At 37.8% G+C, this 12424-nt stretch overlaps 1 protein-coding gene across 12 annotated transcripts in view; it reads left to right on the forward strand.

Moving 5' to 3' along the window:
* Window positions 1-12424, forward strand: part of PARD3 (par-3 family cell polarity regulator) — a 446494-nt gene that overhangs the window by 143316 nt on the left and 290754 nt on the right. For all 12 annotated transcript variants that reach the window (XM_077173197.1, XM_077173317.1, XM_054645709.2 and 9 more), the window contains exon 3: window positions 5624-5804. In XM_077173197.1, coding sequence (XP_077029312.1) covers window positions 5624-5804 — 181 coding nt within the window. The remainder of the gene's footprint in view (window positions 1-5623; window positions 5805-12424) is intronic.

Below are 12424 nucleotides of genomic sequence, written 5' to 3' on the forward strand. Positions count from 1 at the left end.
TGTATTTTCAAGGACCATAAGTCCCCTGAGAAAAGGTTCAGTTATTAAGTGTAAACTGAGAGCCAGAATCCTTGACAGCATTGGTGCCTCACCAGAGGTGTGTGGCTGAGCTGCTCCATCACTTGGAGCTGTCTCACAAGGTCTGTGTTCTTGGTTCTCCTGGGGCCAGAATAATGACAGCTGGTGTGGAAGGCACTTCTGCCCATGGATGGCCACCCTGCAGGAGAAGCTATGCAGCATAAATGCCAGGAGACCATAGCAGCTGTGAAAGGGAACACCACATCTGGAAGCTGGAGAGTCCAGGAGAGGAAGTACAGGGTTCAGCCAGGGGAATCCAGACATTTCAGGTTGCTCAGCAGAATAACTACTGAACAACCGGCCACTGAACAGCCAGAACAAACTGGGAATGTTCTTGTAGGGATCTATCTCCAAAGCGTCCTGGTGAGAAGAAACCAGATATTTAAAATGGCTCCTAATAATCTAAAGAGGTGAGTGATTTCAGTTTCACTCAGGGTTAGAAAGAGTGGATAACAAGTGTGGAGCCTCTGTGAAACCCAGAGGGTATGATAACCAGAGGATCAGGTGCTGTCTTTGTAGCAGGAGAATGGAGCTGTAATCCCCACTGATACTAAAATAAATCTGAAATCATTGCTGATGCCTACACATGAGCCAGTATCAGATTAAATATCACTGAAGAATTAGCAAATTTTGGACAGGTACCTAGGAATGTGCAAAATTCAAGGGATTCTTTGGACAACCTTTGTCACAGTGGTGGAAGAACACAGCAGAAGTTTCTAGCTTTATGTATTTCTTTGGAGTAGAGGATTTCTGGTTTTGTGGTTTGGTGCTGAAGAGAGATGACCTGATCAGGCCATTTGATAGTAATGAATTGGTTTATATGATAGTAATACTTAATGAAAATGTAAACAGCCATTGCTGGTGGAAATAGTTTTTTAATCCAGTTAATTAACATTCAAGTGCTTAATCTAGCCTATTAATTAAGACTGCATATGTGTTTACTAATTTTTAATTACTTTAGAATAGACGGAAATTGTAATAATTAATGTTGGAATGCAGACTGCTGCTGCTGTGTCAATATTAAAATAAATCAATCTTCTTGCCTTTTATTTCTTTAAGTAAATATAACCTGGTTAGCATCATGTGTTGAGTCCCAGACAGAGCAATAGAGATGCTCATCCTCTCTTTTAGAAAGAACAAGATGTTGGATTGTAATTAATTCGGTAAAACCTGGTGTTATAGAGGGCTGAATACAGTAATAGGCCTTCCTCCTACCCCAGACCCAAAGGTGCCTCAGTAAAACATTGTTTTGCTATCTCAGGCTATGAAATAATTTCTTCATAAGGCATTTGCTTGATGAAGCTCACATATTTAGCAAAAGAGAAAATTATGTTACTCTCCCTTCATTGTCTGTCTGCTGTGGAAAGACTCTTCTATCAGTCACAAGAGAAGAGCATCAAGTCACTGGTTTTAAACTCTACTCCTATATTTTTTTGTCTTCAGAGGGTAAGAATGGCAATAAAAAATTGCCTTACACATCTTGAAATATACTAGTGATCATAAGTGTGCTTTTTACATCTGGGGTAGTTGTTGAGTTTTACTGCAGTTTTGTATTTCTGAAAAGAGAAAAAGCTGTTGGTCAAACACTGAATACTATTGTTTTTTAAAATAATTGTATTTATTGTTGCTAATTTACACAAAATTGCTTGTATTTGTTCCTGTGGCCTTTAAAAAGTATTTTAGCTTATGCAGTTGACCATTTGAAGACTTAGTGTAATTCCATTGCTGCAATGGGATTAACATTCCATAAGTCATGATCCAGACAAAACTGCTGGTTTTATATCTGAATGTGTTAATGAACATTTGAAACTTATTTTTTCTTGAACAGTTACATACACATACATTGGGGACCAAAATCTTACATTGTTCAAACTGGTGACACTTCCTATGCCGTTTTACCATGATAAATGGTGATAGTAAAGCCTCTCACCTTTGTGTTGCTTTTGCCATATTACAATAAGAAATGTAAGCGTGCCAATCTAAATTAAGCCTATCATTTATTAAATTTGTTTCGAGATGACAAGGTGGTTTGTTTTTACTTGATTTTATTTCCTATTTGCAGATTTTTAGTTCAGTGATTGAGAAATGCAGAGTTTTGTTGTCTCAGGTGATTAAAACTACTGTAACCTATTAAACCATATTCTCATGTCTTTGATGCTTTCAAGTTGCTGTCTCATGGAATATGGGGTGGATAAAATACATTATCATTATTAGTTAGTTGTTCATATGATATTTTGTCTTTGGTGTGGGCTTGTCTTCACAAAGAAAAATAAAATTAAACTAAATGGCAGCAGTACTCACTGAATTTCGGTTGAAGCTCTTTTAAAGAGCTGATAGTGGTCTAATATTGACCAGCTAAGCTATTTTCTTTATTAATGTATTACTATGCTTTGTTCAGTCCTTCTCCTGTTCATTTCTGCATAAGAGTGGATATTATGATGAGTTTCTCAGGTCACTGCAGGTGATGAGATCTAAAACTGAAGGACAGAGGACAGGCAGCACAGCTCATCTCAGGTATTGGAAATAATAGGGTGATTCTCAAAAGATCAGGGTAACTTTATTTCCTGTTAAAGAAGAAAAAGATCCACATGGAAGCAGTCTCCTGACAGTAAAGATGATGTTTCCAGAAAAGGTAGTCATCTTCATTTTCTGCTCTTGTTGTAAATCTGATGTCTAAAGCCCAGCAAAATACCATAGCTTACCGTTGACTTTAAGGCTGATTGAAGCTGGTCTAGTAATGGTGTGCTCCATTCTTTGTCAAATTAAAAACATCTCTGTGGTCTTTAAACATGACTCATCAAGAGACGTTTTCCCTGGCACAGAGCAGTGTTTATGGCTGTGGATTCCTGCAGCAAAGGATTCTTCATAGCTCCAATGCCCTACTCCTGTGATTCCTTCCACGTTGCATAAGGTTTCTCTGGGAATTGTTTTGTTTCTTATTCTTGCAAGGATGGAAGTCAAGATTTGATCTCTGGGCCTCCAGCAGTACAGTTCCTCTCCTTAAATAATCTCTTTTAATTTAAAGAAAGGGTGTTTGAAGGGTCATGTAAAATAAAGGGTCTCTGAAGAAATCAGAGATAAATGCTCGATATCATAATACAGCAGAAGGTGTTTTGGCTGTCCTTGTTTCCCATGAACTCATAATCTTGCAGAATGGCATACCAGGGTCTGGAAATCAAGATTCAAGAGTGTTTATTTGCAATAAATCTTCCAGTTCCAAAAACTTTTTGGCCTATTATGAGGACTGAGCTATTGTAGTCCAGGTGGCTACTGTACCATTGGAGTGCTGTTTCACAATGAACTTCCTAACCTGTGTTCCTCATGCTAATTAGATTTGGATAAGACTAACATGGCTTGTGTTTCTTCACGCTAGAAAAAATGTTACAACTTGGTATGCCTTTTAATGGAACTGAAGCCTTTTGAAGGTTTGATGCTGTCAAAACTGTGAATACCTGAAAAAAACGTGATAAGATCAAAAGCTAAGCTTGAAATAAGAAACATTCATTTTTAGATGTTCTGAAGTTATAGGTTGTAGACTGTCTGGAATAGGCAAAAAGCTGGAGGCAACTTAGAGTAGGAGATAACATATATAGAGATTAACATGCACATACCTTTTTGCATATATATAATATCTATTAAAATACTTGCAGCTGCATACATTGAGTAATATTTTTCAATCAGCCTCAAAGGAACAGAATGTAATTGGGGAATTTATCTTGATACATGACATGTGAAGGACAAAAAGATTTGGTGTTTCATAGGATTCTTAAGTGCTTTGTTTGTCTTTTTTTGGAATATCTTACAGACCTTCACTTGTGGATAATTTATTTTCAGTTGTTGGAGATTGGTAATTAGCTTGCTATAAAACAGTAAGAGAGTTATGAGTAAAGTTTTAGAAGCATATTTTTGTAAGCATTGATATTTCACATTGTGTTAGAAAATTAAATTTCCAATACTCTTGAGCTACTGACATTTTGGTGTTGTCACGTCTCTTTTGTTTGTAGATTTCTCAAGCATAAAATAATGACTTTTATGGTAAAAACATGTTCCAGCTGTCTGCAGCTGCAGTCTGGTTTTCCTGCTGCTACCTGCCTTTCAACTAGCACTGGAGGAGAGCATGGATCCTTTATCCATTACCAGTTTATTCTTTCTGTTTTTTGCATGCCTGAGCCTAAATTTTGCATTAGATATGGAATTATTGGCAGAAGTTTGCTACTCTTGTAGTTTCAAAATGACTGGTGAAAAAGAGTAAATGCCTGAGAGTACTTTCAAAAGCTGAATTCCCAAATGGTTTCCACTTGGCATTAGAGTTGCGTTTTAAAATTTTTTTATTGATGCTTATGTAAGTTAAATTTGGGTAAAGGGACTATTATTAAAATCTTTTGGCTAGGATGATGTTGAAATCACTTAAAAAAAAAAGAGAAAATGACCTCTGATGCCTTTTGGTTGCATAAAGTTGTAGCTGTGTTGCTAACAGAATAAACAATTTGCAGAGACCAGCATAGGTTTAAGTTGATTTGCTCCATTTACTCTCACAATTTGGACAGAAGAATGTAATGCTTTCTTGGAAATGTCTTTCAAATATTATATTATAGATTAATTTCAGGCTGCAGACTGCTGCTATCCATAACACTTTTTTCTCTGTCTTGAAAATTAAGTTTTAAAATGAAATGTGTGTAAGAGCTGGCGTTATCTCTTTCAGTACGTTATGAAAGATAAATTGGGATAAATTATTTGTTTCAAGTAAGTGCACAAAATCATTTACAGTGGAAAAAATATCTCAGGTTTATCAAAAATCACCGTGATGTTTTCCTATTTTTTTTGCAGTGGTGAACACAGACTTAGTAAATATTTATTAGATTACTGACTTGGCAAAGTTCTAAATGGGACTTGAGATTTCAAACTTGTCTTGGAGAAGTTGATGGCTAACAGATACAGAGTATTTCCGTAAATCTGACTAAAGAAATTTTGGAAGAGAAGCCCACAACTGAAGTCATGAAAATAGATGGCAGATTAATAAATGATGACTGGTTGTGATTATAACAGTTCCATGGCTTTTCATTTTGTCTGTAGCTTTCAGTGTTTGTAAACATGACTTCTTCTTGGATGTTTTTATTCTGTAAAACTGTGGTTTTGCTCATGATTTGACTCTGTTGTAATGATGTGTATAGAGGGATCTAAACATAAATACTGAATTCCAGTGCACAGGCATCAATCCACACTCAGGTAGTTTTCTGCATTTCTGGGTAAGATGAAGTGGTTTCCTCCGGAAGGTGCAACCCTTGCTTTCCTGCCTTGGTCCCATTCTTTCTGTAGCTCACAGTGATGAGTTTTGTGTCCCATCAGAGCTGTTGACCCCTTGTAGGATCCAGTTAATGGCTGCCTTTCTGGGCTGATGATGATGTGATCTAGGCATTGATCGGAGTCTCTGCTGACAGACACTTCTTGCTCTTTGGTGGGAAGAAATGTTGAAATACTGATCTGCACTGGCATTTTGATGGTGTTGAGGTCTATTTTTAACAGTAGATTAAATTGTCATTTTCAGCTTGTGGCTGTGTTTGATGAACAAGATCCACACCATGGGGGTGATGGCACCAGTGCCAGCTCAACAGGCACGCAGAGCCCGGAGATTTTTGGCAGCGAGCTTGGCTCCAACGCGGCATCGGCCTTCCAGCCTTACCAAGCAACAAGTGAAATTGAGGTCACACCCTCAGTCCTTCGTGCAAGTGAGTAAATGCTCTCGGTATCTCCATGTGTTTTGTCTAAATTTACAAAGATGCAAAGTGCTGTTACCCATCGATGCTGCTGGGAAAAATGATTCATTATCTGTCCTTATCGAAAGCTGATCAGAACTGAGAAACTGCGTAAATGCTTCTTGCATGCAAGTAAACAAACCTGTTCTGTTTTAATAAATTATTTATAAATTGCTTTTAGGAGCCATAAGCTTCTTTTAGGCTGCCAGTTTAAAATTATCCTCACACTGAAAATCACAGCAATATCTCCAAATGTAGTTGCTGCATGGTGTAATTTTCGGTTTGCTAGTTTTGTTCCATTTAATGAACAAAATGGTAAAAAGAAACTAAAGATAGGAGCACTTTCTACTTAACCTGTCAATGTTGCTAGGTTATGCTGTCACCTTTCCATAAAAACACCTGCTAAAATATATGCATTTACTGTGTTGCAAAAAGACACTTTGAAAAGCAGAAACTACATCCAGAAACATCCCTTTATTTTATTTCAATGTGATGAACATTTGTTGGAAAACCACATAGCAGGAATTGCTTTTTGCATTTCTTGCTCAGGCAGGTTCTTTGAATATTTGAACTTATTAAGAAGAAAAATTATGGAATGCAATTTTCATTGTTGTTAAAAGTAGCATGCAAACAAGACAATGTGGATAAGGCATTGTGTCCTTTTATGTGTAATGTCTGTAATTTTGAACTTTTGAAATAGGGACTCCAGTCCAGAAGATTCTTAGCAGAAGTTAGTATTATCAGTCTTTTGATATTTTACAGATACATTGTTTAAAACAACCATGTGTAATTTCCAAGAGACTGATTTTGTGTAGGTGTTTTATTAATAGATAAAATCTTTGTTTAAACAGTCAGGTAAAATGCAAATGGAAAAGTGACCACTCTGTTAAGTTTGAGGGGTTTTGTACCAGAATATTTTCTCTACGATTGAGGGAATAGCTTTTAAAAATTAGCTTACACAGAGCTGAATGTGTGTCTTTTCAAGCTATAACTATGCTCCATTGCAACACAGAATTAAATTAGGGAAGGATTAATGGCAGAATAAAGAACTATCCTGGAATTTCAGGACCCTTCCATTTTGCTGTCACTAGAGTATGTCACTGCTAAATGCACATCTCATTTCCATGCACAAGCCAAAAAACTGTCCTCCTTGGTTCTCAACTTAGCAGGGGTTAGAGCAGGCAAATGCATACACATTTTCTCCTTAGTGTGATTATCTGGTATATTATACAATACATGAATTTTAGTGAATCAAAATCATATAGTACAGATAAAACTCAGTGATATATTGGACAGCTCACTTATCATTGGTGTCATTCTGGAAAATACATGGAGCACTTGGCTAGTTCACTGGTTGCTAAGATGACCAAAAAGGGATTTGAGACCCTTTAGTACAAAGGTCTTTAGAAATACAGAAGACTTCTAAAACTGTTGGTAAGGATTATAGCTCTTTGACACTTTTTGTCGAAGCATGCACAGAAAAAGTGCGTGAAACAATTTGTAATAAATATGCTATCAGAAATGTTCTCCTATCTATCTAATTCCTTTTTTTAAATGTTGACAGATATGTTTTTGGTTTTAAATGTTCCAAACCACGGGCTTGAAATCCCAGTGCAGTAATGTTATCCCATATTAAACATACCTATTTCAGGAATTTCATTTAAATATACATTGAAAATGGAAATACTATCCTTATTGTTGTTCCTTTATAACTTGTGAAGTGAAGCATAGCATACAAATGGTATTCTCAGTATTTCAAATAATTATCTTCTTACTATGTAAGTTCTATTCAGCAAATAAAATCCATCCAGTTTTGCGGTAGATGCAGATCCTGATTATTACATGTTGACAAGGTCATATATCTATTAATTGGATTGGAGATGGGATACAAAATTGCTGTAATTATTGTAATTTTCCAGCTAATTGCAGGGTTGGCGGTGAATATTTTACTTCTAACAAATGAAAAACAGTATTCCAGCTGAAATAGGTTTATAGCATTTGAGACGTTTTGTTTTGCATCTCGGGTGCTTTTTGCTGGCGCGTGGGCTCTGCTCCGCGGCCGTTCCGCGCGGTTCTGTGCCCTGTGCTGCTGCTCACCTGCACCCTCTGCTCCCAGGCAGCAGCTCCCTGCATTGGGCTGGGGCTCAAAGCCTGCTGAGATTCTCCTCTCTTTGTTCTGGTTGCCATGCTACCCCTTCTGTTTGTTTATAGATCACACCGTCGCTCCTCTCCCAGCAAGGGAAAGGTTAGCTAGATCAGGTCCAGCTGGAAAAGTAATATTCATCTGGAGTCCCTCTTTTCCCATGCACAAACACAGCCTGTACTTTGCATGTTGGGGAGGGGGGGGGGGTGTGTGTGTCAAATTCCATCTTCCCATATAAACATGGAAACAAAAATGAGGCTGGCCCATACCCCCTGTGTTGTTTTGCACTGTGAAAACATAATTCATTGATATAAGCAGTTGATTTATTTATGTTTTTTATCTAGCTCTTTCTTTTGTACTGCTTTTCTGTCACCCAAGTTAAACTTCTTATTGTATTTCATCACTTCAGCTGCATTCTTTTTCTGAGCATACAGTACACAAGGCGTTTTTTGTGTTGTGCCTGCGTGTTTTCTGGGAAGAGGTTGGAAGCTCACTGCAGAAGACTGTTAAAGCAGACTGATGTTTATTCCCTGCTGAAATATAAACTGGAGGCGCAGGTGAAAATTGCCAAACCTAATGAGCAATTTGGCAGATAAGACAGGATGTCAGGCAGTGACAGTTCAGCAGCGAGTGCACTGCCTGTGAACCAAGTTGTTTGTTTCACAGTACTGCATTTAAATATTGTAAATAAAATCCCTTTCAGCTTCATGAGATACTGTGAAAAGGGTCATCTCTTTGTCTTGTTTTCCTTTAGAATTATTTAGCTTGTTCAAGAACTAAGACCACCCTTGGTTATTTGTCTTGGTGTGATTATGTGTAACGAGTCTCTGAATATTTCAGCAGTTCCAGTGAAAAAACAGTTTCCATCCATAACATTATTTGAAAAACATTATAAGAGAGGTAGAGAGGTTTGGAGAGCTGATTTTTTTTTTTTTCCCTTAAGGGGAATAAAGGGGCTTGGAGAGTCTCTTTTTTCTTCAGCTGTTAATGGAAGGTATTGAGAATATGAAGCCAGATTCTTCTCACATAGACACATTATTGCTGGAGACAGCAAGCACAAGTTTTGCCAAGGAAAATGGCAATTAGAAATAAGGAAAACCATTCACACCTGGAGAGCCAAACAAGTTTCTCAGAGAAATTGTGGCATCTCATGTGCTTGGAGATGGACAGAACTTGACTGAACATGGCCCTGAACAGCCTGGTCCACCCGGTCCTTTCTTTGGACTGATTAAACCAAATAGCCCCCAGAGATCCAACCTTTGTAACTCTGTGATTACAAATATAATTAATAAAATTAAACTGTTTGCTTCTCGAAGCTATTGCTTGTAAAAGTGAATGATGTCCACAGTGACATATTTAGCAGACAGGTGTACAAGCATATTGTGCATGTAGAGCTTCCCACCTGGGTTTGTGTGGTACTGCTTTGTGCCAGTGTGACACAAAGCAGCTGCCTGTGCATTTTAGAAGACTGCTGCTTTTGTTTTCAGGATGTCTTGTAGGTGCTTGAGTTCCTTAAAAAGGTGATGTGGGATAATTGTAAGGTTCTCCTAAAAGCTGGAGGGTCGGTATCTCCCAGAACACTGGCCAGAGAGCCTAAGAAATTGCTAAGAGCTGGCTGGAATTGGTGCACTCCAGTGAATTATATGCTCAGGTGGTCTGTATCATGTATTTTAGCAGGACTCTCAGCATCAATTTTGTATTCTGGTCACAGAACCAGACCATGAAAAAAAAAAGTTTAGATGAGAATATTTTGAAGTGAGTGCACAGCTGGCTCTGAAGATGTGCAAGAAGTGCAGAGAAGCAAAGAAATTACTACAGCTTCACATCATTGTTTACCCAGCAGCGTGGCTGTTGCTTTAAGGTTCCCTGTGTGCAAGTGTGCTCTTACCCTGCAATCAGCACAAGTTTATTCCTCACAGGTAAGAGCATGCATGCAGACTTTGACTGGGAATTCATTGCTATAATAAAGTTCCTGACCTTGCTTGCCTTTGAATTTGTGTCTCTTTCTCTGTACTCTGAGTACTTTTCAGTTGTTCACTGATAAATTAGTAGGACATATCAAGTATAGTCCCTGAGGGCTCTCTTAGTTTAAAGACTGTTTAGTATTTTAATAAATCTGACCTGGAATGTAAAGTACTGCATAAAAAGCTAAGATGGAGTTTCAGGCACAATGTTTCAGTTGAGCATTGACTTTTGATACGTTTATTAACGGTTTTGAAATCAGTGAGATGAGCACAGCCAATGTATCTAAGAAGGAAAAGGTCATTTGCAAGGTAGTACTAATGAACAGCAAAGTCCACAATACTGTTAGAAGGATCCTGGCAGTATGGTCACTATTACAATGCAACCAGGCTTTATGCTCTTCCATCAAAAGACCAAAAGCAAATGCTGCTGTGGGCTCGCTGTTGTGAGCAGGAAGATTTCCACTGGAGTGACCAGTTGTGGGGCAGTGCCAGCCGTGGGGGAATTCTAAACGAGTTGGAGAGAATCAAAAGAGAGCAACAAGAAAGAGTTGCTTTGGGGAGACTATGAGGAATTGGTAGGAGTGGTTTATTTAGTTAAGGAAAGACAAAAACTGGTAGGATCCAAGACTTCAAATGTGTTGATTTTTTTCTCATTCTTCATGTCTGATAAGAGAAGTAGAGTTGGCATTTCCTGGGCAAAAGCCTTTTTTTGTAACCCATAGGGATAAAAAACATGCTTACACCACCTCCTTTAGCAAGGCAGTATTTGTGGGAATGGTTCAGAGGCAGGTTCTGCATGCTGCTGGGCACTGTCCTTGCTGTACTCTGAGCAGGAGGGCTGCTGGGGACAATCTGTCCTGTTTGTGGCTAAGCCATTGGGTTGTTTGGTGACCCCAGGTGAGCCATTTCTCGTGTCTGTTGTAACAATGTCTATGTCTTTGCATCTAAGATTTGTGTTCAAAAGATCCAGTGCTAAGCAAACCATTTAAAGATGGGAGTGCATAAATGTGTGAATTTCAAGTCTTTTAAAATTGCTTTAAATATGTCACTTCACTGATTTGATATGAGGATTTATCTAGAGTCCCAAACGTGTATTCTGAGAATTATTATGGAAATATTTATAAGGTAAGGGCTTTGCTTTTGTGATTTGGAGCACTCCATGTCAGTGTGTTGGCAGAGGTGTGTTCATATTTGTTCTGGTCTCAAAAATGATGATCATTTCAGCACGCTTTCTCACATATGGCCGCTAGAAACTTTTTCATTCTTGTTTATGTCTCCTTGACTCGTAATTCAACTCTTAGTCATCTTTATGTATGGAATAAAGATATTTTCAAGTGTTGAAGAACTAAGGAATTGAGAGATTAGAAATGGAGGAAGAGAAAGATGAGTTCATCAAAACCCAGATGTTAGGAGCTTTATCAGATCAAGTTATCTTGAGGATTAAATAGCTGAATACAAAATATAGAGAGAAAATCATCCACATTTATTATGAAAGATTAAGACTTTACAGACAGTGCTTGCTGAAGTCAGGGGGAGGTTTTCTACTCTCTGTTGAGTTTTGGATCAACTCAGCTTTCCATGGTCTATCTCCTTGGTCACCTTCATTGATGTTCAGATGCTTGTCGTTCCAGTGAAGTTCCAGGAATGAAATACAAAGGATTTCCAAACCATCATTTGCACTGTTACTCCCTTGTCAGGTTCTCCTAAGTTTCTTTTACTGTCTGGATAATACAAAAAGAACCTTGAACTGAGGCTTGCACCTCAGTTGTTAGCATCTGAATAAGGAAGGTTTCTCATGAATTGGGGTTTGGGAAGATTTAGCAGAGTCTGTTTCCTCACCTTCTGGTGCTCTCGCTGTTCAGGAATTCTTATCACATTTTATCCCTAAAGCTCTGTGAGGGATATGATTGTTTAAAAGCCAGAGTTATTGAATCAAAAATCAGTACCAGGTGCTGCTTTTTTCCATGAGGCTAAATTTGATCTTTGTACAGCACAGTTCTGACTTGAGTGATCTCCAGTTGGTGTTTTCTCCAAGCATAGTGCTCTGCTGTTAATTTGGGATTGTTGAGCAGTTTAAAAACCATGTGTTTTTGATGAGATTGTGACACGTTTGTAAAAACAAATGGATTTTAAACTGCTTAAGTTTCTAAATTAACCTTTAATATCTTCAATCTTCTTGGTATACCAGCAAGCAAAATACTGTTGCTCCTAGTAGGATTAAAAAAAAATCCCTGAAACCAATAAAGTAAAAAAAAATTAGAACTTACTGATTCTCTGGAGGAAACCTGAGTAATTGTGGTGCATTTCAAGATATTATTCCATATGGTGAGGACTTCTATCTACAAGTACTAACAACAAGAAGTAATAAAAATACAGTATTGTATCTGATACCTGGTTAGAGGTATCAGGTAGCTAGAGAATATAGTACAAGAGGGATAATAAGGAAAGGTTATGAAGATGTAGGTATTGAATTGGAACAGTTTTAA

This window comes from Agelaius phoeniceus, chromosome 1 (assembly GCF_051311805.1).
Source record: "Agelaius phoeniceus isolate bAgePho1 chromosome 1, bAgePho1.hap1, whole genome shotgun sequence".
Taxonomy (NCBI): domain Eukaryota; kingdom Metazoa; phylum Chordata; class Aves; order Passeriformes; family Icteridae; genus Agelaius; species Agelaius phoeniceus.